Source organism: Callospermophilus lateralis, chromosome 6, assembly GCF_048772815.1.
Source record: "Callospermophilus lateralis isolate mCalLat2 chromosome 6, mCalLat2.hap1, whole genome shotgun sequence".
Classification (NCBI taxonomy): Eukaryota; Metazoa; Chordata; class Mammalia; order Rodentia; family Sciuridae; genus Callospermophilus; species Callospermophilus lateralis.
In genome coordinates this window covers 99854776-99882716 of record NC_135310.1, presented here as the reverse complement: position 1 = coordinate 99882716, position 27941 = coordinate 99854776, and the positions used below count along the sequence as shown (strand labels likewise).

At 33.2% G+C, this 27941-nt stretch overlaps 1 protein-coding gene across 1 annotated transcript in view; it reads right to left on the bottom strand.

Moving 5' to 3' along the window:
• Col21a1 (collagen type XXI alpha 1 chain) overlaps positions 1-27941 on the bottom strand; it is a 175415-nt gene that overhangs the window by 111491 nt on the left and 35983 nt on the right. Inside the window, exons 2-4 of the mRNA XM_076860067.1 lie at positions 7730-7798; positions 6238-6361; positions 2814-3365 (exon numbers count right to left, since the gene is read on the bottom strand). Coding sequence (XP_076716182.1) covers positions 2814-3365; positions 6238-6325 — 640 coding nt within the window. The 5' untranslated portion in view covers positions 6326-6361; positions 7730-7798. The remainder of the gene's footprint in view (positions 1-2813; positions 3366-6237; positions 6362-7729; positions 7799-27941) is intronic.

Below are 27941 nucleotides of genomic sequence, written 5' to 3'. Positions count from 1 at the left end.
CAAAAGATATCTGTGTATTCAGTTTCACTGCTGCATGATTCACAATAGCCAAGAGGTGAAAACAACCTAAATGACCAAGGATGGAGGAACAGATAAAAAATAAACAGATCATGGTGAAGAAATATTCAGTCATAAAAAGAAAGCCTATCATATGAGACCATGTGGATGAACCTTAAAGATATTATGCTAAGTAAAATAAGCTAGTCACAGGACAAAGTCTGCATAATGCTACCTGTGAGAATGTATCTAAAGTAGGCAAACGGCAAACTTACAGAAGCAAAATGAAAAGTGGTGGTTGTCCATGGTTTGAAGAAATGGAAAAATTGTTCAAGCGATATCAAGTTTCAATCAGGAAAGATGAAAAATTCCTAAATCTGTTCTTATGACACTGTACAAGGTTCACAGTACTATATAACTAAAAACTTATTAGTAAGGTATATCTCATGTCATATGTTTTTCTGAGAAAGGGAAGGAAGAGGAGACAGGAGAAGTAACATAGTGGCAGTACTAGTAGTAGTAATAAGACAACTTTTATACATAAACAATTGCCCATTTAAAAAATGGTGGCCCTGACACAAGGAAAATACTGGAGGCAATTCCTCCAGGGAAACAGTGGGTCCTTGAAGATGAAATGAATTGTGAGGCAAAAAAAAAAAAAAAAAAAACAGGCAAATAATACTTTGTTCATTCTAAAGCAACCATAAAGTATAAAAGTGAAGAGTATTGGGAAATAGTAACCTTCACTACTGAGTACAGCTGGATTCTTTGCCATGGAAATATGAATTGGTCAAAGGATTCAAATACAAATTGCATGACTTGAGATTCTCAAAGACAAGAATGCCTTAATTTAGAGCATTAACCATAATCTAATTGGTACAAAAAGTCAAGTGCCAGAAAACCCATATATTCCATAAGCATAACTTCAAAAACTGCATTTTGTAAGATGACTATTGTACAGCACATACACGGAACTGAATAGACACAGACATTACTTATATTCTTTCTTTGAGTGTGGATGAAGTAATATTGGGCAAGATTTCAAATTCTTTTTTTTTCTTTGTAGATTATACATTTGAGCTAAAAGACCTTTTAACCCCCATTTTAAGCAGAGCAACAACAACCCTTTAATGTGTAATTAGAGTTTGTTGAAAAGAATGTTTTTACCAAAATACATATCTACAGAAAAAGTCTCTGAATACTGAACAGATGTATTTTATCAGTTAAATTTATATTTTAGGATTAAAAACAGATAAGTTTATCCCTGAAAAGTCTACTTTAATAATGAAATATGCCTGGCTTCAAAATAAAAGAATTCTAACTAGTCTGACAAGCTATTAAAGATATCAACCCAAAGATGATAAGAATCAACCCAGGGGCTGGGGTTGTGGCTCAGTTGTGGAGTGTTCACCTAGCATGTGTGAGTCACTGGGTTCCATCCTCAGCACCCCATAAAAATATAAATAAACAAAATAAAAGTATTGTGTCTATCTACAACTGAAAAAATAAATTCTTTAAAAAAATAAAAAAGAATCAGCCCAGTATTACTACAGCTCATTAACACAGTGATGACCGCATACACTTGGTGCAGCCCCTTTCTTTGAAGTGTGATTAGGGAAGATGCTTGATTTTTTATACTTTCCTAATTATTGTAAAGAAAAATTTTTAAATGTTTTTCTCCACTATTTCCACTAAACAAATATGAAGAAAATAGAACAGCGATGGCATAATTTGTTTCCTAACCACAAACATAGCAATTTTTTCCATCAAATGTGAACCAATACTTTTGGAGTCTATGTAACTAAAACGGAAAATAAGAAAAAATTTTCTTTTTACATTAATGTTACTTCTGAAGCACATGGAATATTCAATGCCTATAGAAATTAAAAAGATATTATTCTCACCAAATAATCCAAACATAGACATATCTGTGCCCTGACATGATTAACGTTTACCAAAAACTGAAGCTTTCTCATACCATGTAGTTATCATAACATGAAGTTAGATTTTGTGGAATGATGCAGAATCACTGTTAAGTACTTTATTTCTAAATGTCCCATAAAGAAAGAATTTAAGCCTTTCTTAAGTGCAATGTTTAACATTTCCCCTGATATTTTCAAATGTCAGTAATTTGATCCTTTTTACCTGAAGAAATGAGAAATTCCCATTCAGAATTATGTACAAGAAATTCACTGTTATTATTTATGTCGACAATATTTACAAATACGCTAAGTTTATAAAACTGGAAAATTACTAAATAAGCTTCAGTAGAAGATTTTCTGCTATCATGTTAAAAGATTAAGAAAATTACTTAGACAACAAAGTAATAACATAAAAATAAAGAATGAAATTATATATACTATATATATGTATATATATAGTATATAAATTATATATACAATAGTGTCCTGTTTTAGGTAGACAAATAAACTCTAAGACACTTGAGGAACAAAAGAAAATAGATTGGAATGAAAAGTATAGGAAAACTCTTTAGCAGTAATTTTATATAAGTTTTAATTCTTATTTTTAAATTTTGTTAATTTTATCCCATCCCCATAGTAGATGTACTATCATTGAAAAGGAAAATAAATGTAACAAAACATCAGGCTTCTATATTTAGATTTTATCAAAATGTAACTGTTTATAAAAGCAGTATTTATCCAGAATATAAAACAGAAACTGTGCTCACCTCATCTCTAACATAAATAAATAACATGTCATTTCCTAAAGCTACACCAGTATTAATGAGCAAAATTATATATCAAGATGTAAGAAATTGCAATAATGAAATGTTGCCAAATTATAGTAGGGCTTACCTTCACAAAGCTTTTGCTTCATTATTTCCCTTATTTTAGATATGGCGATATAGTCCTCCACGTAGAACACATATGTTGAGGAAGGCTTGTTGGCAATGGCTCTGAGTTCCGCATCTTCTGTTTCTGATCCAACACCGATGGCGAACAGTGTTATTTTATTGTCTCTTGCTGCTTCTGCCGCATCCTTGACTTCGTCTTGGGATTTTCCATCCGTAAGCACCACTGCTATCTTAGTCAGAAATCGTGAGGATTTGGCAAAAAGGTAATCCAGTGCAAACTGGATGGCCTTTCCAGTCCTCGTGTTTCCTCCTAAGTAGTGGATGGACTCCATGGCTGCTATCAAATTCTCTCCTGAAGCATAACTTCCCAGGGGAATCTCCAACACAGGGTAGTCGCTATACTGAACCACTCCAACCTGAATAAACTTGGGTCCTATGTCAAAGTTTTTTGTGATATTAACAAGCCACTTTTTCACTATTTCAAAGTTTTCTGGGCCCACACTGTAAGAGCCATCTAAGATGAAAACTAAGTCTGTTGGAGCAGTACGGCAACCTAAGGAAAAAGGAAAACCATCAGAATGCATTTGTTATATAAAAAACAAAAAGTGTCCTTAGATACATGAATTTTTGGTTATATGCTAACATCTTTGCTTGTCTAAAGTAATGAATTAAACATGTTAAGGTTAACGCTAAACTTGAACATTTGTAAAATATAAACCAAGGAATAGGAGAAAAACAAAAACAAATTTTCTGCCAACTTTGACTCAACTAGCAAATATAATTTCATACTATTCTTGTTGGTAAAAGTTAAATGGAACAAAATCACCAAAGCATTCAACGCTTTCACTACATCTAAAATTGGTGTCCAAATGTTAGATCTCTCATCCTCAGCCAATAATGTGGCAAAACATCAGCTTAAATGAATCTATATTCAAGAGGATGAAACCATTTCTTTCTCTGTAAACATTTTTATTTTGAGATAACCAGGAAAAATATATAATCTTAAAGTTCTATTAGGAAAAAAAAGTTTTTCTGGTGCAAGTTACAGCGAGACAAACTATAAGCAGTTTTGGAAAGAAAAAATCTTAACTCTACAGTGTACGACAGTAAGCCTCTTACCCTATTTTGTTCTTTCAGTACCTGATGATTGCAGGTATCTGACATTATGCTAAAGGCACACAAAATCTATCAAAAAGTTCATAGTCTAGTAAGACAGAAAGCTGGCTGGTTTAAGAAAGTAAAAAGAATTAAGAGATCACTGAAGAGGGGACCGCAAACTAATTGTAGAGATCAGGAAAGGTTTTATGGGAAAGCTGATAGGCAATATGAGATATGAGTGTTCTAACCAGGCGAAGAGGAGGATATTCTAATCAAAAGGAACAGCAAGTACAAAGGCCCATAGATGACACAGAAACAAACTAAAAGACAACTGGTTAGTTTAAGTAAACCTAAAAGTTGGGAATGGCCAGACTGCATGGATAGGAACAGCCAATTTGCTTTATCCTTTTATAATTTCTGCACTCAATGAAGCAAAAATAGATATCATTTTATGTCCCATGATATATGGTTTTAAATTCATTTTTGTTTATATTTGCCACATTTGCATTTAGCTTGGGGGAAATCACATCTCCCTGGAGATAATGAGTTGAAAAGGATGAAATGAGAAGTCAGAGTACTATAATAGTAAATTTAAGTCTTTAGATTTTACTCATATTAATAGTTTCCATTAAGTAGAGATCAAATTCCCAATTTAAAGTTAAAATAAAGATGATTTATTTTCTGCAAATACTTGCAAATAAGCTACCAGAACTGTAAAGTAGGTACTAAAGAAAAATTAATTTGTGAAAATAAGTATTCTTAGTATTTCCCTGTCTCCTTAGTAATAAATTAAACTCTATATTTCCTATTCTGTTGACTTATCTTCCCTCCCTTCCCTTCCTTTATCTATATCTACTTGCATACTTGGGATGTTGACAAGGCTCACAGGAAGAAGCTCCAACTTTACAATTATCTTAACTCACTCATAGAAGTCAAAAATAGACTACTGTGAGGTGAATTATATGTAACAGCCAAGAAGTTACAAAAAGTTGTCATTATATGGATTTGTCACAAAAATTCAACAGTGATTATGACATTATTTGTAACCTGTATTCTGCAGGTGGTGGTGCCCTCAGAAGGGTGTAACAGATGCAACTCCACCAACCTCTGCCAAAGTTCAGGGCAGGGACCACAGGAATGGAATTTTGCCTTGAGGCAAATTTGAAAGCCCAAGAGAATGCCATTCTTCTGTTAGTTTTGGAAGCCTGATTGGCATTAAAAGGTTATGCTTCTAGTAGTTTGTTGGGGGTTGGGGGGGGGAAACAAGAGGATAGGAAAGATGTGTTTTCAGAGTTCTTCAATGTTGACCCTTCTTAAATACTGAGACTCACTGTCTGAACCTGCTAGTATTTGTGTATCACCTGACAAAGATCTTACAAGGTTGGTTGTTCTTGGCCCTCCTTACCCCTCTCCTGTTGGAGCCACAGAGTATGTATTTCATAGCTGTAAGGTTAGCCAAAACCATGAATACAAAAGCAAGTATTGGCATTTATAAACCCCAAAGTACAATAGACCTCCCCTTTAGAGAGATGAGTAGTGTCATAGGAAAGGAATGGAATTGAAAATCAAAAGTATAGTTCAAATACCAGTTACTGCTCTAACTAGCTGAAAGATACTAAGCCACCTAAATTATAAAGGTCTCTTTTCACCCTCAAAATGTAGAGACAGGTTATCTATCTTGTAGAGTACTTGGGGGAATTAAACATTAATTATTACTGTTTTAATAAATTTGAAGTCAAATTGAATCAAGCTGTCAAAACATGTGATGTAACTATTATAGAAACTAATTAATATATAGTTGGGTATTTATGAGTTTTTAAATGTGAACATAACTAAACTCTAAAAAAAGTATGTTATCTATACAAAATGGCCTCTGTAGCAGAACCACAATTATTACAATTCTTTGTCTCTAACGCAAGCTTGCTCCCAGGCAATAAGAACATGGTCACCATTATCTGAGATGTCACTGTACTGAGCCATTTACATGCATCATTATCCCATTCAGTCCTGGTGATCACCTAAGAAGCATGTGCTGTATCTCCATATCGGCAAAGCTCAGAGGTTGCTGAACATGGACTCCAAACCAGACTGGGTATTCCAAAGCCCAGTGCATTATGAGGATAAGGTATTAGCACAGAGTAACTTCAAAACTACCTCTGAGGGAAGCTCTTCCTCTCAGCTACATAGCAATTCATTTATCTTAGGGAATTATAGCATCAAAGACATTAAGAATAAGATCCTTAAAACTACTCCTTGAACTCCCAATATATGATTTACAGAATCAAAATCTGTTGATAACAAAAAGAGACAATGCTGAAAGCTCTTACTTGATCTTATTTCCCCATCTTCAGCTAATACAAAATTCTGAAGAAGCAGAACAAGAACTATCCAAAGAAATGTAATGTGATGAGCCATGTTTGTTTTCAATTTAATATTTTGGTTTTAGGATTCCTGAAAGGAAAAAAAATTAAATGTATTAGATAAATGAAGATAAACATGCAATTATTGTACATTTAAATTTAAATTAACTTCATGACTTTAGAATTTAGATGGGTCTAAAATAGACAAAATTTAAATATTTTAATGCAGGAAGACAATCAATAGGGACTGAGGAAGACAATGATAAATCTTTTAATTCATAATCGTCTTGGAAAAGTATAAGCTCTGTCTAAAATTTTGAGCTTTGTTCCAAATTTTTATTAGAAATTCTCCTTTGCATAAATCCTGTGAAACATTTTTATGTTCTTTTTAATACCTAAATGGTAGCAAATATTCCTTTAAATATGAATTTGCATTTTTAAAAAATAGTCCAAGGTACCTGGTAAAGATATCTACATGATAAAATGGAGATAAATTAATGTAGAAAATGAGATATTAATTGTAAACATTAAGAAATATTTTATCTGATTCATAAACACTCATTTATTTGACTTTAATATACCTTCTAAACATCAGTTCAAGGACTTCGTTTCTGGCTAAAATGTGGAAAATTTCAGGATACCATCATTACAATCATGAGAACACACCAGATAAACCACAGACCCGCAATCTTTAACCCAGAAGCAAGAAGAGAATTTAAAGAAACCAAAATGAACTAAAGTCCAGAAGTCACTGCTTTCATTCCTGACAGAAAATCCTCCAGAAGAGAAGGAGTTTGACAAAGCATGAGAGAAATCACTCAAAACTGGTATGTCAGAGTGGAATTCAGATTCGAATCCTGAGAAGCCCCAGTGACAGAAAGAATAAGTCCTCATGCAGCATGCATTCCCCATGAGCCTAAGCTAAACGCAGAGTAGATGGGAAGTACATGGACTGTTTAGAAGTTAGAATAGCCCACAGAGCCCTCTCCCATCCTCCCACTGTGCAGATGACCAGAGATTTCCTCAAATACAAAGCAGAGGTCTGCTGAAATCTGTAGTAGGAGCAAAAGGACCGAGAGGAATCCCTCTAAGGCCCTCCAGTCCTGCACTACAGGGAGGAGAGAGAGCTCAAAAAGCAGAAAGGCAAGAGGATTAGAAAAACAACTCCAGAAATCTGAAGAGCTAAAAACTATACAGACAAGCTGAGAGAAATCCCCTTTGTCCCAAGATCATGAAATTTTGATTTCTTGGGGGAAAAAACATTCTATATTCGCAAATGCAGAGATTATCTAAATATCAGAAGTACCAAATAGGGTTTGTAAAATAGCTATGATAAATACGTTAAAGGATCCAGTGAAGAAAATGAACAAGAGGAGAGATGACAATTATTTTAAAAGGTCCAAACAGAAACACTTGCAATGAAAAATACATCAGAGAAGAATTCACAAAACAGACTTACCTGCATATACCAGAGTGCGATATCAGTAACTTGAAGACAAGTCAGTATAAATTATCCAAAAATGAAACCCTAAGAAGAAAAATAATAATAATGATAAAAGGAATAGAGCATCTGAAATTTGTGAGACAGTACCAAATGTTTTTTATTTAGCATACAATAATTAAATTTTCTTCAGAGAGAAAAAGGGTAATAAAAAAAGTTTGAAAAGATATGGCCAAAAATTTTCTAAGCTACCATCTCAAATCCAAAAAGTTCAACAAACCCCAAGCAAGAAACAAAATGAGTCACCTCTAGATACATCATAATCAATCAACTGAAAATCAAAACAAAAGAAAATTTCTAAAATTGGTTAGACGGGAGGAAATTACATTATAATACACAGGGGACAGCAGCAAGAATTTTAGATTGATATTTCACAGTCAAGAACTGGCAATCAGAAACTATAAAAAATCCTAAATATGTGGATATCTAATATTAAAACATCTGATTATTTGGAGCAAAATATGAAAACAACAAAGAAATAGACACACTGAAAAATAACATGAAGTTTTAACATTCAGGACTCAGCAAATATTACATTAGACCAAGAATACAGTAATGGCACAGAAGATTTGAACATTATCAATTATCTTCACTGCACTGTCATCTGTAGAACATTCCCTCTGATCATAGCAAAATACACATATTTTTGAAATGCCGATGGGTTAGTCAATAAAAAAGACCATATGCTGAGGGGCGGGACATTCCAAAAAAAATTAAAATCACACAGATTATGTTCCTTGACCAAATGATGTTAAATTAGAAAATACTGGTGAGGCTATCTGGACCTAGAGTTTATTTTTAGAAAGGTTTTTTGATCAGGTTCATTTTATTCAATAGATAATTGAACCAAATTCGAGAGTTGAATTTTTTAATCAAAACTATTCCACGAAGAAAACTACAGGTCTAGATAGCCTTGCCAATAATTTCTTTCAAACATTTATTTAAATGGTCAAAATCAAAATCATTGAGTGAAATTAAATAAAACTAGAGGAAGGGTGAATTTTCCCCAACTTTTTTATCATAAGGCCAACTTAACCCTAAATTGAAAACTGGTCAAATAGAAGAAACTGTAGTCTACTATTCTTCATGATCATAGATATAAAAAACCTACAACAAAGTAAGCAAATCAAGTTTAGCAATATATACAATAATGCCCAAGCAAAATTTATCACAGAGATATGATTAAGACTTAAAACTGAACATATATAATTTACTAAAGGACTAAAAAATCATAGGTGCATTCTGATTTGTTCAGCAAAACATTTAACAAAAGTTAACACTTATTCATGACAAAACTTTCAGCAAAATAATAAAAAGAAACTTAATGTGATAAATGCCTTCTATGAAAAATCTAAAGAAACAGCATATTAAGAGGTGAAAATTGAGTAATTTGTCCCAAAAATCAGTAGTTAAGGATATATTCTCACACCACGTCTATTTTAAAAATGTATAAGGAGTCATGGTTGGGGCCATAGGCAAAAATGTGAAATAAAAGATGTGAAGATTATTAAAGAAAAAATACAACTGATTTTATTTTCAAGCATATAATTATCTACACAGAAAATTCTTTGGACAGGTTGTCCTGGTAGCACACACATACAATCCCAGCTACTTGGGAGGGTGAGGCAGGAGGATCGAAATTTCAGGGCCAGCCAAGGCAACTTAGTGAGACCCTGTCTTAAAAATAAAATAAAAGGGGCTAGAGATGTAGCTCAGTCAAACAGTGCTTGCCTTCCATATGTGAGGCCCTGGGCTCAAGCCCAGTCCTGGAAAGAAACAAAGAAAAGAAAAACCTTTTGATTCTACCAAAAGACTAGTAGAACCAATGAGTAATTCAGCAAGGTCATAAGACATGATTAATACTTTTTTTTTCAGTAAAAAGATAAACTAACCACAAAATTGTAAGAAAAATTTAATACTGCTTTTAACAGTATTAAAAGTATCACAAATCTATAAATATGGCTAATTAAAAATGTGAGAGATCTAACACTGTTGAAATTTTAATAACTAAATAAATGTAATGATTCATATTCATGTATCCATACAATTTCCATTCTCCTCAAATTATACATTCAATAAAATCCCAAAAAAGAAGTTTAAAAAGTTATTCTAAAATTTACAGAAAATGCAAATGGTTTTGAAAGAACAGTCTCGATTTAGAAGAACTAAACTGGAGAATTTATATAATCTGATTTTGGTTTTATACAAACCACAACAATTAAGAAAGTGTGGTATTGGTATAAGAATAGATGTAGAATGGAGAACAACAGAGCTCAGTAATAGACCCACACTTACATGGTAAATCTATTTTGAACAAAGGTGCCAAGGTAATTGAATAGGAAAGTGTTTTCAATAACATTGTATTGGGTCAACTGAATAAAATGAACCTTGACCCCAGCTTATTCCCTATAGAAAAAATTAGATGGAGTGTAATTCCAAATACAAAAGCTAAAGCTATAAGACTTCTCAGAAGAAAACATCTTCCTGACCTCAGAATTAGGCAAGTACTTCTTAGGAAGCAAATCATTAGCAAATATTTTTAAATTGGTGCATGAGATTTTACCAAAATTAAACATTTCTATTTTTTCCAAAGGCACTATTAAAAAAATGTAAGCCAATATTCAGGTTAAATGCTTATGAAAAAATGATACATATCCAGATTTTATATAAGATACATATAAATACACACATATATACATATATAAATTCTACAAAGTTTTTTTTTTCTTCTAAAAGAAAAACAACCTAATTTTTTTTTCAATTGGCAAAAGGTCTTTAACAAACATAGTATAAAAAAGATACAGAAATGTCTAATACACATTAAATGACATCCATAATCATTAATCATTAGGGAAATATATATTGAAAACAGAACAACATGTCATTTCACACCTACAAAATTGGCTAGAAAGAAGAGATTGACAATATCAAATGTATAAAAGGATTTTTGGAGAAACTGGAACTCATGTTATTGGCGAAAACTGATGTAATCACTTTACAAAATTGTTAGGTACAGTTTCTTACAAACTAAGGTCAGAAGTTCTTTCATGCTAAATGTATAACCTAGAAAAATGAAATAGCAAGTATACATACAGAAAAAAAGGTTTAATAATGTTTTACAGTAATTTATCCATAATATTCCCAAACTAAACATAATTTGAATGCTAGAAACAAGTTGTATAACATATTCAGACAATGGAATACTACTCAGGAATAAAAAATGAACTATCAAACAACATGAATTAGTTTTAAATATCTTCTATTTCATTAATTAAACCAGACACCAAAGAATACATTCAGTATGATTCCAGTTAATGAAGTCCCCAAATATGCAAAACTAACCTATAATATTAGATATCAAGTAATGGTTGCCTTGGCTGGCAGAAAATAACTGGAAAATAGTACAAGTAAACTTGCTGGTGATAGAAATATCTTCTTATGGCATCAATATTCAGGTACATAAAATTGTGTAAATCCATTAAACTAGATGCTTGACATTTGTATGGTCAACATACACAAACTACACCACAATGAATAGCAATCTATCCAAAAGAATTACTGTCAAATGAGACCGAGTCCTCTACACAAAGAGCTATAAAGGGAAAAAATATATAGATGAGAGACATTTTTTAGTAGGCCATAACCAGAATATGCTATTTCACGGCAAAGAATATCAAATATTGTCTAACTTCATCCTCAAAAGTCTCAAAATTTAGTTATTGTTCTTCTATCAAAATTATCCCCAGTGTTTCTATATAATATCAAATTCATTAGAATTCTTGGGCTAATGTTAATTCCTTAATGTTGTTATACTCAGGATCAACAGCAATTAAACTAGAAGACAGAAAATGCATTAAAGGTATGTTATTATAATGTTAATCACTGAAAACAAATTGGTTTCATAAATGTTTACAGACATTTCATTGTCTATGTGCTTATGTGCAGTTCATATAAAGTTCTACTTACCAGATTTGAGCACTGACTTGAATCCTGGTTAACTTGTCAAACACTGATGCCTGGACTGACCTGAGAGCTTCAGGTTATTGGGCAAGGCCCAAGCATTGTTTAAGAATAACTAGTGCTCCCCATACGCCAACATTCCTCGAAGTTCTAGAAGTTCTTGCATAAGACAATGCACAAATGATAACTAAGGAAAACTTCTATGGTTCTATTCCCTTGGTAGAGAAGTCAGCTAGTAGCCTAAAAAAGAATTTCTACAAACAGAAAATGCTAAAGTTTTGTTACTCAGAGTGTTTGGGTGACCTTTAGCATCTTCTTTTCTCAAACACTAAAGTGTCTGAAAATCACCCAGAGATCTTATTGAAATGCACAGTCTGATCAGTGGGTTTGCTTCATAGCTGGGGAGTTTTCCATCATAACAGGGGCTGGGTGACTCTGATCCTGCTGAACTTCTGACCACATCTCAAATAGTTAGGCTGTAAAAGGCACTTCAGTTTTTGTCTTTGGTGGTTTTCTCCCCAAACTAAAAATAATGTTGAGATTTCTACAATGATAGCAACAGAATCCCTAGTTTTAAGAGCCACACCCGACTATTTATCTTTCTGAAACAAATGCAGTGGTAGGGGTAGGGAAGGGGCCACAATTCTGACCTCAGGAGCAAGAACCAAAAATACATTTAGTCTATGTCAGTAAGAATATCAATAAAAAGGAGAAACGACACAAAATAAATAAAACTATTTTTATTTCTAAATGCAAGAGGAGCCATTATAACAGATACCACTGAAATGTAAAGAATCACGAGACCATTATGTAAAACAAGAAGCCAACAAATAGGATAAACTAAAAATGAGTCAATTCTCAGAAACATACAACCTAACAAAACCAAATGATGAAGAAATACAAAATTTGGATAGATCAATAATGAGCAAGGAGATTGGATTAGTAATTAAAACCTTTCAACCATAAATAATCCAGGATCAGATGCCTATAACAAACACTTAAAGAAGGACAAATCCGAATTACTCTCATACTCGAAGACCTGTAGCTCACATTGCCAAGCCAGAAAAAAAAAAAAAAAAGCAAAAAGGGCTTGTCACTAAACTGGAGCTAAGTAAACATTGTTGAGTTTTCTATACACAAAAATTGTAAAAATTGTCTTTCATTATGAAAGAAAGAAACATATATACACACAGTGATACCATTTAGCCTTAAAAAGGAGTAAACAGTGCTCCCCATATGCCGACATTTGCAGCAGCATTAATGAACTTGGAGGATAGTATGCTATTTCTGTGTCAGCCAGACACAGAAAGGAAGATTTGATAGGATCTCACATATATGTATAACTTTAAAAAAAAAAAGTCAAACTCATAACAGAGACTAGAATGGTGGCTAACTGAAACCCCAGAAGTCAGGGAAAGAAGGGGTAGGTAGTCAAAAGGTACAAGTTTTCAGTTGTAAGATGAATAAATTCTGGAGACCTAAGGTGAAACATGGTAACCATAGTTAATAATAATTTACTGTGTACTGAAAATTTGCTAAGAGAGGGTAATTCTCAAGTGTCCTCAGCATACAAAAAAATAAAGCCTAGGTAAAGTGAAGGACATGGTATCTTGATTGTGATAATCATAATGTGTAAGTATATCAAAACTGTATGCCATAAATATATGCAAGCTTATTTGTCAGTTGCACCACAAAGAGCTGAAGAAAAATGTTTAACCTATACAAGTAAAAATAAAAATAAGGGGAAAAAAAACAGACTGGCAAAGCCCACAGTGCAGTCAGAAGGCTGTGGCATGTGGAGGGGGTGAAGGAAACGGAAGAGGAAAGAGTCCTGCTGTCAGTTGTCAGGTCTAGTTCAACTCCATTCAGGGACAGGATAGCTCAGCTTATCTACATTCTCAGCAAGAAAGTAAAATGAGTCACTTTGTCTAAATTCTGCTTTTCAAAAGGCTTTGGATCATGTGTGATTAAATACTGACTGAATAGGAATTTAAAATAGCTATGTTGGCAAGAGTCAAGTAGGCTGAGATATAATAGATTCCCTCAAGAATGAGACTACTGATTAGAACACGGGTTCCTTTTTTTTTTTCCCCAACTGAAATGGCCCTAAACATATAGAAGGACTAGGATGACATTTTGCTGAGAGATCCTGGTAGAGACAACAAATCTGACCCTTGCTAGCTCTTCTCACAGTCACTTATGGGGAAGTGCTATCACAGAGGCACAGGCACAGTGCCAAGTTCACCAGACGCCTGGGTCTACCCTGCTTCCAGAGCTGTTCAGAACCTGGTTGTGGTGGTGCTTATTACAGTTGTGTTTTTAACAGTGTAAATTGCATAGTTGCTTGCCTCACTTATAATGGATAGGCTGCTAAAGAATATAGAACATATGTACCATCTTAAATATAGAATTTGGTTTTGGAAAATTTCACCTTATTATGCTGCTTATAAAGTTCTTAGTGGGTTTTGAAAAGAGAGAAAATTACTTTTACCAGAATTTTAAAACGTAGGAATTTAAACTGAGATTACCTATCAATGGGAAATATACATGAGGATACATACGCATCAGGAAATCCAACTATTAGATTTAACACAGCTGTTAATTAGCCAGAATTTAAAGAACATCCTTCTTATAGTATTGTAAATGTTTTCATTTGTTGTAATTAGTTATACATGACAGTGGAATGTACTTTGACACATCATACATAAATGGAGTACAACTTCTCATTCTTCTGGCTGTACATAATATAGAATCCCACCTGTCATGTAGTCATACATGCACATAGAATAATAATATCCAATTCATTTTACTATCTTCCTACCCCCATACCCCTTCTCCCTTCCCTTCACTTGCCTCTGCCTAATCCAAAGTAACTCTATTCTTCACTAGTCCCTCTGCCCATTGTGAATTAGCATCTGCATATCAGAGAAAACATTCAGCCTTTAGTTTTGGGGGATTGGCTTATTTCGCTTAGTTTGATATTCTCCAGCTCCATCCATTTACTGACAAATGCCATCATTTCATACTTCTTTAAGGCTGAGTTAATATTTCATTGTGTATATATACCACAGTTTCTTTACCCATTCCTCTGTTGAAGGTGCTAGGTTGTTTCCATAGCTTAGCTATTGTGAATTGAGCTGCTATAAACATTGATGTGGCTGTGTCCCTGTAGTATGCTGATTTTAACTTCTTTGGGTATAAACTGAGGAGTGGGATAGCTGGGTCAAATAGTGGTTCCATTCCAAATTTTCTGAGGAATCTCCATACTGCTTTCCATAGTGGTCACACCAATTTGCAGTCCCAGGAGCACTGATAAGAATACATGCAACAATAAATGTTGATGAGGATGTGGGGAAAGGGTACACTAGTACTGTACTTTTTTAAAAAATGAGGAAAACCCAATAATCTGTAAACTTTCTTTCAACTATGGAAATAAGGATTCATATTCTTTGTCCTCACAGGATTATTGTAATAATGAAAATTTAGTTTAAAATTTCTTTGAGACAACACTAGCTCATTTAATCTTGGGAAATATGGAAAAAAATAGGGTTTACCTGTGTAACAAAACTTTTTGCATGCTCTCACCATTGGACAGATCCTCTAGATAAAAGCTGAACAAAGAAACTAAAAAACTCAATAACGCAATCAATAACCTAGACTTAACTGACATATATAGAATATATCAACCATCATCAAGTGGATACACACTCTTCTCAGCAGCACATGGATCCTACTCAAAGATAGACCATATATTATGCATAGGGCGACTCTCAGTAAATATAAAGTTGTGGAGATAATACCATGCACTATATCTGACCATAATGGAATGAAACTGGAAATCAATGATAAAAGAAGGAAGGAAAAATCCTGCATCACCTGGAAAATGAACAATATGCTACTGAATGATCAACGGGTTACAGAAAATATAAAGGAGGAAATCAAAAAATTCCTAGAGATAAACAACAAGACAGACACAACATACCGGAATCTATGGGACACAATGAAAGCAGTTTTAAGAGGGAAATTCATTTCCTGGAGTTCATTCCTCAAAAAAAGAAAAAACCAACAAATAAATGAACTCACACTACATCTTAAAATCCTAGAAAAGGAAGAGCAAAACAACAGCAAATGTAGCAGAAGACAAGAAATAATTAAAATCAGAGCGGAAATCAACGAAATTGAAACAAAAAAAACCATTGAAAAAATTGATAAAACTAAAAGTTGGTTCTTTGAAAAAATAAATAAGATCGACAGACCTTTAGCCATGCTAACGAAGAGAAGAAGAGAGAGAACTCAAATTACTAACATACGGGATGAAAAAGGCAATATCACAACAGACACTACAGAAATACAGAAGATAATTAAAAAGTATTTTGGAACCCTATATTCCAATAAAATAGAAGATAGTGAAGATATCGATAAATTTCTTAAGTCATATGATCTGCCCAGATTGAGTCAGGAAGACACACACAATTTAAACAGACCAATAACAAAGGAAGAAATAGAAGAGGCCATCAAAAGACTACCAACCAAGAAAAGCCCTAGACCGGTTGGGTATACAGCAGAGTTTTACAAAACCTTCAAAGAAGAATTAATACCAATACTTTTCAAGCTATTGCATGCACTCTAAACAAGAGGCTAGAACTTAAAGTGAGGGTCTCTAAGCCCAGAGCTGTTTCTCCTACATTCTCTCAACAATAAACATTTAAGTGACTATTACATGACAGACACTTCTTTAGCCGCTAGGAATTCAGAGATAAAATACTACTCTGTTAGAGATTAAACACATAATTGAGTGAGATAACTTCAAATAGTACTAAGTGTTATAAAGAAATCAAAACACTAATGTAGAACTAGAGGCCGGAGAAGGGGAGGGCTCCCTTACATTTGGAGGTCAAGGTGTGCCTCTTCAAAAAAGGTGACCTTTGAGCTGACACTGGAGTAGCATAAAGAAGCCTTGCTTGAGGGGATCTGGGGCCAAACTCTCTTCCATTGATGGAGTCAGTTCTGCTTGTTCTAGGAACAGGTCAGTGAACCATGAGGGTAAGAACCTAGAGCAGGTTCAGTCATGGAGCACATTTGGTGTAGAATGCTTCCCCTTAATGCAAAATAAGTTCATCAGAGGGCTTTCAGCATGGGCGGATCATGATCTGGTGTTCAAGTTAAGTGTATCATCCCACATTCAAGATCAAAGAGCTCTATAAAGCTTAAAAATTATTTTATTTTCAGGAGAACCAGGAAATAAACAGATGAACTCACTAATTATTGTCCTCTTTTGCTTTTCATCTCTTCCATGTCCTTATCTTAGGTGTTACATTCCACTGTCCATCACTGTTAATACTTCATTAATGTCAAAATAAATATATATGAAAAACCTTCTCAGAATAGTTGCTACAAATTAAAGCATTCCTTCTCCCCTTTCCATTACTACCTTTTAGTAAATCCGCAGAAAAGCAGGAGAATTAGTATGAGGAGCCACTAGGAATGCAATAAAAGCCTTCAAAATGAGGGACTGTCAGCAAAAAGGCCATCTCAAAATTTAGTTGCTATGGTTGGCTTTAAAACCTTCAAATCAGAGTTAAGACTAAAAATAGTTCACTTACGAGACACTTACTCATGCTTATTTACTGGCTTTGTCTTAAAACTAAATCATAAAACAGTTAAAGATGGGGAAACAAATTCTAGTCCCTGCTCTTTGACTCACACACACATGCTATCTGGTATTGGAGATTAATGCTCCAATACCAGTGTAGTGTTATATATTCCCATATTAATGTACTGGAAGTATCGATTAAGACAATAAAATTTAGAAGGGTAAAATGCTGACAACCTGGTAAAAGAAAAAATAAGTAATTAATTAACATATGTATGTTTGTAGAATTTAGTGTGAGTTATTGTTAAAACAACTGAATGATGTTTATAACTTCTGGAATTACATAGGTCAAATCATGTGCAAAAAAATATGTAATTAATCACATCACCTTACATATGTATAACAATTTATGGTTAATTGAAAATTGACATTTGTTATTGAAATTCTCTAAACAAGCACCCAGCATAATAGGAAGGACAGATAAATATAGCTCCCATTTTAAAGATAGGTTAACAGATTCAAGGAAACTATTATTTTATACATTGTCTTAAATGCTAAAAATACAAAGATCTCTCTCTGTCTCTCTCTCTGTCTCATACAACACACACACACACACACACACACACACACACACACACCCTAAAAAATCTGATAGGGGAAGAGAAACCTGAGTTGTTCGTATTTCATAAAAATTTGCCATGAGATATATTCCCAAAGAGATCAAGAAACAGACAAGTTTTCACATAATGGCTCAGAAACTTTACAATCTGAAAATGAGACTTTAAAAGGATATTTAATGATACATTCCTGTAGACTCTATGTTTATGTTACTGATTGTTTCCTTTGCTGTGAAGAACATTTTTAGTTTGATGCCATTCCATTTATTGATTCTTGATTTTATTTCTTGTGCTTTAGGAGTCTTGTTGAGGAAGTCAATTCCTGAGCTAATATGATGAAGAGTTGGGCTTACTTTTTCTTCTTATAGGCAGAGTTTCTCTGGTCTAATGCCAAGGTCCTCAATCCACTTTGAGTTTTGTGCAAGTTGTACAATTTCAACCTACTACATATGGATTTCCAGTTTTCCCAGCACCATTTGTTGAAGAGGCTATCTTTTCTCCAATATATGTTTATAGTACCTTTGTCTAGTATGAGATAACTGTATTTATGTGGTATGTCTCTGTGGCTTCTATTCTGTTCCATTAGTCTTCAATTCTTTTTGTGCCAAAACCATGCCATTTTTGTCACTATAGCTCTGTAGTATAATTAAAATATAGTATTGTGATGCTGCCTTCATTACTTTTCTTGCTAAGGACTGCTTTGGATATTCTGGGCCTCTTATTTTTCCAAATGAATTTCATGACTGTTTTTCTATTTCTATGAAGAATATCATTGGAACATTATATTGGAACAGAATGGGAGAAAATTTTTACCACTTGCATTTCAGATAGAGCATTAATCTCCGAGATATACAAAGAACTCAAAACACTTAACACCAATAAAAATAATAATAATAAATGGGCTAAGGAACTGAACAAGCACTTTACAGAAGAAATATAATAGGTCAACAAATATATAAAAAATGCTCAACATCTCCAGCAATTAGAGAAATGAAAATTAAAACTACACTGAGATTCCATTTCACTCCAGTCTGAATGACAATTATCAAGAATACAAGTAACTATAAATGTTAGTGAGAATGTGGGGGAAAAGTTTCATTCATATATGAAAATTTTCATTCATATTGCTGATGAGACTGCAATCGGTGCAACCACTATGGAAAGCAGTATGGAGATTCCTCAGAAAACTTGGAATGGAACCACCATTTGACCCAGCTATCCCTACTCCTCACTTTATACCTAAAGTACTTAAAAACAGCATACTACAGTGACACAACCACATCAATGTTTATATCAACTCAATTCACAATAGCTAAGCTATGGGAAACAACTTAGGTGCCCTTCAACAGATGAATGGATAAAGAAAATGTGGAATATATACACAATGGAATATTACCTAGTCATAAAGAAGAATGAAATGATGGCATTTGTCAGTAAGTAGATGGAGCTGGAGAATATCATGCCAAGTGAAATAAGCCAGTCCCTAAAACTCAAAGATTGAATGTTCTCTCTGATATGTGGATGCTAACCTATAAGAAGGGAGGGTAGGGAGAGGAAGTATAGAAGATAATTGAACTAGACAAAGGGGAATGAAGGGAAGGGGAGAGAAGATAGGAATAGGAAAGACAGAAGAATGAATCAGACACAACTTTTCTGTATTCACATATGAATGAATACATGACCAACGTAACTCCAAGTCCTGTTCAACCAGGAGAATGGGATCAAAATTATAATGGGTTGCACAACATGTATGTATAATATGTCAAAATACACCTTACTATCAGGTGTATCTAAAAACAACAATAAAAAAAGACACATTTCTATTTCAAAACACACATGTAAACCAGGGAAAAGAAAGGAATACCATCCAGAAAACACTGGACTCTCAAGCCAGAAGAGCAGCAAAAAGATTTTCCAAGACATGAAGAATCATACTCAGGTCACAAGTGAAACCATAGAAGACGGATTTCCTCCATGAAGAAGAAAAAAACTGAAGAGAATATATAGTACAAGAGAGTAGGGAGGTGAGGAGATTAAAAATCTGTAGGTAGCAGAAAGGGCAAGAGAAAAAAAAGGCAATTATGGATTAAAAAACAACAAAAACTATTCAAGAAAGAAATACTCAGCTGAATAGTGAAATATATTTATGTAATTATAATAATGTAACCAATTATTGTCTTAAAAGTGATGCACTGGGTGAGCAGGATAAAAGGGAATGGATATAAGAGAAATCTTCACTAATTACATTGAAAATTAACAGCTATCATACAAAACTGATGCATCAGAGAATGAGTAAAAACATGCTATTTCAAACTATACAGTAATTACCAAGAAAAAGTTAAAAGAAATTAAAACTTGTGCTTCTGCAGTATAAACTTATGGAGCAAGGGATTTCTAAAATCTTTATTATAAGTGTTTAATTTTCATGTGCTATACTTGCCAAAATAATTTTAAAATGGAGATATATTTGTTCCACAATACTGTGATTGAATCAGTTTTTTCATAGCTGTTACTAAAAGACCCGACAAGAAAGATTTTAGAGTAGGAAATGTTTATTTGGGGGCTTGCAGTTTCAGAGGTCTCAATCCATAGACAGCTGGACTCATTCCTTAGGGCTCCAGGTGAGGCAAAACATCATGGTGGAAGATTATGGAGGAGGAAAGAAGTTCACATGATGATCAGGAAGCAGGGAGAGAGATCTCCACTCACTAGATACAATTAAGTACCCCAGGAACACTCCCATTCCTCCAGCCACACCCTACTCGCCTTCACTTATCACAGTGAATCCACATCAGGGGATTAAGTCGCTGATTGGATTAAGGCTCTCATAACTTGCTCATGGTCATTTCTTCTCTGAATGTTCTTGCATTAGCTTACACATAAGCTTTTGGGGGACTCCTCACATCCAAAACCATAACAGACTGAGATAAGACCATCAGGTAAAATTGGAAAGCACAAAGAAAAGGGCTTAACAATAAGTGAGTTTTCAATAAATAGAAGTCATTATTATGAATATAGATGATAAATACATTTAAATTTTATAAATGACAGCAAATTCTGGGATAAGACACATACAGGATTATAACCAAAATGCTATTTGATAAAATTGCTACATTTGTAGTTTGTTTTAAAATTAATGAGAACAAATTATTCATTTTAAGTTAGTTTTTTTAAAAAAAGTTTTATCTTTTCTGTTATTGAATATTCTTAAATATCATGTTTGAAATAAGAACAGAATAATCCATTTCTGACTGAAAATGCTAAGGGTAAAAACGGAATCCCCCAAAACATTACTTTTACTAACCACAATCAAAGTTGATATGCAAACAAAAGACTGAACTTTCAATCTAGATAAGAGAACTAAATCATCTTCATACTGTGAGCAAAGAAAATCATATTTTTTAAAATCTACATCATATAATGAGATTATTAAAGCATATGCATGCAAAAATCCAGGGATAAAAAAATGTTATACAGGTGTCATACAATTATTTAATTTAAAAAACTATAAATAAATAGCAGAAAAAAATCAGCAGAGGGTAGGGAGTCAAAGAGGGAAGAGGGGAGAAAAAGGGAAAGTACTGGGAATGAATTCAAGCAAATTATATTCCATGCTTGTATACTTATGCTAACATGAATCCTAACATTGTGTATAACTAAAAGGAACTGAAAAAACAACTGTCATTTTTCAGGAGAAAAGAATCACAGCATTTTTTCATAACTGTATTAACAGCACTGGTTCCCATTCAGATAAAACAAATGGACAGAAGCTCAAATCAAAATAGACAGGAGCACACATCCACCTTGGGGACAAGACCTTGTCATTCTTTTTTCATCACTGCATACTTGTTGCCTAAACCTTACCAGGCACACTACTAACACTCAAAAGACGTTGCCTTAACATTTTAACATCCTTTTCATTTCCACCTTCTCCTCTATCAGTCCCCTTAGCTTTATCCCACTGATCACTTCCTTATCTTGCACTTCTCTATCTACAATGAAGTCTCTCTGCTAAACTGCTAGTTCCAGAATTTGCTCTCACACTGCAGTTGATGAATGCTTCCTTGATATGTTTGTAGAGTATGTTACATAGTATCTAATAAAGCCACTCAAAAGAGAACTGCAGAAATCTGGTTTCCTGGAGTTTGGAGGGTAGATAGCTTAAAATCCAATCTGGCCATAGCAACTTCTAAATATTCAAACAACAAAAGAATATACATGTCTGTGTAACCACTTAAAATAAGACTAGTAGAAGATAGCCAAGGAACATGGAGTGTATTTTATTTCCCTGTGCCAGCAAACCCACTAAAAATAGGCCATGGGATTCTGTTGGTAATTTGAAACTGTGCTTATAAATGTAGTCTTTTTTTCTATTCCTAAATTCCTCTTATATTAATATGCGTTAGCCTAATTTCTTATTTTATGTTAAATCAACTCCAAATTTTCATGATAAAGTATCAGAAAAATAGACATTGATTCCCAATGGGAAAACTAATGAAATTTTAAACATCTAACTCAGTTCCAATTTTTTTCTCTAACAATTTAATCCCAATTCATCCATGATACACGAAAAAGAATTCTGAATAGTAAGACACAGAAGTGATAGCTGGATTTGCTTTGCCTATTTAAAAAATAATGAAAGTAGGTAAAGAGTTATATAATAGTATAAAATAATAAATCCAAAATAAGTGGTACAGAGGAAAGAAAAGTAGATGAAAATAAATTGATGGGAATGAGAATTTTATGTTCATTATGTCCTGTTATTCAAATGCATAAAATGATTAATAAGCAACTCTGGCATCCCAGTTAATGTTATTGAATACCATTTCCATTCAAAGGAACAAGTTTCTTTGGAAAATACCAGATTCTAGATCAAGGCACCTGAGACTTGAAACAGGGAAATTTTCTCATTCTAAAACCATGAAAATACTCAAAAGCTTATTGAGATTAGTTTAAAAGGATGCAAGAGCCAATTTGAAGAGATTCCACTTATTAAAGATGAAATAATTTGATTTTTAAAATAATTACAATACTTTAAAATTAACAACTTATTAAAGGTACATGTTCACAATAATAAATATATTTTAAAATGATGGGTCATTGAAGGTTGCTGCGGCACAAATAGAAGATGGAATCACATGTTTAGCATTTTTTTTACACAATACCTTTATTTTATTTATTTATTTTTATGAGGTGCTGAGGATAAAACTCAGGTCCTCTCATGTGCTAGGCAAGTGCTCTACCACTGAGCCACAACCTCAGCCCCTCAAAGGATCTTTAAGGAATAATTTGAAAAACTATTGCCAATAAATAGGAAAATCTAGAAGAAATGGACAAATTTCTGTACACATATGAACTACCAAAATTTAACTATAAGGATATAAAGAACCTAAGTGGTTCAACAAGAGATAATGAGATTGAATCAGTAATTTAAAAAAAAAATCTCCCAAATGAAGAAAAGCTCAGGACCAGATGGCTTCATGGCTGAATTTTGGCAAACTTTTAAAGAAATAATGTCAATTCTTCTCAAACTGTTTCATAAAGTAGAAAGGGGAGAAATGCTTCTAAACTCATTCTATGAAGCCAGTCTAACCTGTTACCAAAACTAAACAAAGACACAATAAAATCTCCAATGAACATAGATGGAAAAATACTCAAAAAAAAATGATTGCAAATCCCAATCGACAGCACATTTTAAAAAATCATATTCCATGATCAAGTTGGTTGTATTCCAAAAATGGCAGGATAGTTCAATATATGCAAATCAATAAACATAATAAGCACATAAATAGAGTCAAGGATAAAGATCACATGATCATCTCAATAGATGGCAGAAAATTTTTTTTTATAAAATCCTGCATTCCTTCCTAAGACCCCTGAAAATATTAGATATAAAAGGATCATACCTCAAAATATCAAAGCCTATACATGACAAAACCAAAACCAATATCATACTGAGTGGGGAAAAATGAAATCATTCCCTCTAAGATCCACTCTCACCACTTTTATTTAATATAATACTAGAAATTTTAGTCAGAGGAGTTAGGCAAGAGAGAAAAGATAAAAAGTATATAAATAGGAAAAAAGGAAGTCAAATTATCCCTGTGTGTGGATGATATGATTCCTATGTGTGCATAGGAAATCATAAATGCTCCAGCAAGAGACTATTAGATCTGATAAACAAATTTAGTAAACTAGCAGGATACAAGATCAACATATAAAAATCAGTAGCTTGGGCTATGAATGTGACTCAGTGGCACAGTGCTTGCCTTACAATAGGACCATGGGTTTGATCCCAGCACCACACACATATATACACACACACAAACACACACACAGTTCCGTAGTTTTTCACCAATATTTTACACCAATAATTTCTACACCAATAATAAACTTGCTGAGAAAACAATAAGAAAAGTAATCACAATCACAATACACATGCACAAAATACCTAGGAATAAACCCAACTAAGGAAACAAAAAGACTGCTGCAATAGAAATTACACAAAAAAGGAAGAAAGAAATTGAAGAAAACACTAAAAGGTGGAAAGAATAGGAAGAATTAATATTATTAAAATAACATTTTACCCAAAGTGACCCACAAACTGAATGAAATCTCCATCAAAATACAAATGACATTCTTCACAGAACTAGAAAAAATAACCCTAAAATTCATATAGAAGCACAAAAAACCCTGAATAGCCAAAGCAATTCTAAGAGAACATCACAATACCTGATTTCAAAACAACATAGAATTAGCATAAAAAGACATAGACCAATGGACAGAGTAGAGCACCCCAAATAAATCCATGCATCTATCTACAGGCAACTGATTCTCAACAAAGGTAATGAAAATATATATGGGAAAAGGACAGCCTCTTCCACAAATGGTGCTGGGAAAACTGGATATCCACGTGGAAATAAAATAAAACTAGAACCCTATCTTTCACCCTATATAAAAACCAACACAAAATGGATTAAAGACCTTAATGTCAGACTTGAAAGTCTGAAACTACTAGAGGAAAACAGGTGAAATACTTCAAAATACTGGCACAGGAACAATTCCCTGAATAGGACTCAAAAAACACAGGAAACAAAAGCAAGAATTGACAAGTAGACAAACAGAATTACATCAAATTAAACAGTGCAGTAATGGAAACAATCAACAGAGTGAAGGGACAGTCCACAGAATAGAAGGAAATCTTTGCCAGCTACTTATCTGACAAAAGATTAATATCCAGAATAAAGAAACTAAAACATCTTAACAAAAAGACATAGTAATCCAATCAAGAAATGGACAAATGAAATGAACAGACACTTCTCAATAGAAGAATTACAAATGGCCAATAAATGTATGGGGGAAAAATGCCTGACATTACAAATCAAGGAGATGCAAATCAAAACTACAATGATTTTTCTATCTCACTCCAATCAGAATAGCTATTATCAAGAAAGAAAAAAAAAAGCAAATGTTGATGAGGATGTAGAGAAAAACTATTGGTAGGAATGTAAATTAGTACAGCCACTATAGAAATCAATATAGAGGTCTTCTCAAAAAACTAAAATTATACCTATAATCGAACTATCTCACTACTGGGTTTATATCCAAATGAAATAAAGTCAGCATGCAAATCAGATACCTGCATACCCCTAATTATTCTGGCAAATAGGCAAAAATAAATAAATAGCCAGGATATAGAATAGGCATAGAGGTCCATCAACAGCTGAATGGATAAAGTACATTATATATGCACAATGTTAACTTCTTGTTAAGCAAAACAAGCTAGACAGAAAAGCAAAGGTATCACGTTTTCTCTTAAATATTGAAACTAAAATTAATTAATTAATTAATTTTAAAAATGAGGATGTCACGAGAACAAAGCAAGTCTAGGAAGCAGACAGAAGGAACATGATCAGTGTACAATATATGCATGTATGGAAATGTCACAGTGAATCTCATTAGTTGTATAATTAATGTACTAACAAGTGTAACAATAATAAAAAACAGAAGAATAGAATTTGAAAATCACATCTTACAACCCTAATGAAATAATTAGATCCAGGTAAGGGTCACTAGTGCCTTCTAGTATTCTTAGGGCAAAGATTAGAGAGAAAATTTACAACACATGCATTAGGCTGGGCTGCACCTGCACCTACTGATAGACTTCAACACTGTTGAATTAGAATAGACATACATTCATCCTGGTATGATATAATAGGAGAAACACATCATTACCTGAATCATTTTTACCAATAAAAAGTGGGACCTAATGAATTTACTCAAGTCTCTATAGCTATCCTATGATAAGAAATTCAGGAATGTGTTAAATGACACCAGGAAGATGAACAATGGAATATATAAAGTGGAAAACTTTACAATTATTCAACAAGTAAATGGCACTAAAAAAGATTAACGGGACATAAGAGAGCAGTCAATTGCAAGTAATTGGGGGCATTTCAGGGGATCCTGATTCAAACCATCAACTGTAAGTCCATATTTTGAGACAATCAGATAAAATTAAACATGGACTGGTGATATTCACCATTTTAAAAAATTCTTTGTGTGTGATCCTAGCATGAAGTTTGTGTTCTGTTTTAGGTTCTTAATCAAAGGATGAAAGACTCTAAGAATAATAAAAGACAGGTCACACACGATGGAAGAAAATATTTGTAACATCTAATCAACAAGGATTTTGTCTCCATAATACAAACTTTCATTTTTTATAACAATGAAACAGTGAACCCAGTTTATTTGATATATAAGTTTTATACCAATGGTTGTTTTGTAATCCAGTTTGTATTTTTCTTACTTTAAATCTTTTTAAAAGCTGGAGTTACTTAAACAAATAATATCAGACACAAAACTCTAAGGTGCAGCTAATAGCAGCAGTATTTTCAAAGAACATGCAAGATAATACTGTAAATAGAGACGGCAGAGAGAAAAGCACTATAGTTATAGTGCAATATTTGTCCCAGTTCAAAACAAAACAAAACCTTATCTGGTTTGCAGTTATTTCTAGACTAATTCACCAAATTGGGGGCAAGAGGAAGCTAATCAGGGAAGGAGATGACATTTGAACATGTAATATATAAATTATTACTGCAATTGTCACTATTTTTTAAATATCAAATGCCATTCCACTGCATCATTTTTAAAAATTCAAACTATTGTTAACTTGCCTCTTCTATCAGTCTGTAGTTTAAAGTAGAACTTAAGACTGCATAAAGAAAATGCCTCAATCTATACCACTTTTATCAAAATTCAAAAAATGTAACTTTATTAGAAATTCTAAGTATTATGTGAGGAGTTTCCTGTGATGTTTCTAATCAAGTTTGGTATGTTTCAAAAGATTATGAAACTGTCGAATGGACACAAGAGAAAAAGGTGACCATCAATTCAAATTTCCTTGAAAGTATAAGAGACTTAGTCTAACTGAATCATTCACTCTTAAAGCATTCTTAACACCAAGAGGACAAGTAGAATTAAAACTCTTTCATGAATATTTTTTATATTCAAACTGTACTTATGATACATTAAAGGGCTTCCTGGCAATGCTTTATGGTGCTTTGGGGTTTCACATAATTGATATGAACTGTGTACTTGGGTTCATTTTAAAAGATCTAAATCATCGTTTTTCTATTTTACATTATCATGGTTCTATGATCACTGTCATGGGATGACCACCAATGTTGTATGTTATGTTAACCACTTATCAGAAATGAAGACAACCCCTTGCCAAATAATAGTCTTCTTACTGTAATTATGAAACCACTTAGTGTATCATAGCATAGTTTTGCTACAAATACAGTATCTGCCCCTAACCTCAGGTGTTTTAAGTTTATAGGAGAAACTCTAGTGTTAGACTAATGGCATAATGATAAAGACAGTATTTAAATCGTATTATAATTATTTTTCTGAAATTAAAATTCTTTCCATTAAAGAAAGACAACTAAACTCTGAAAATAAAAATGCACAGTACATACATAAAAACCCAAGTGAA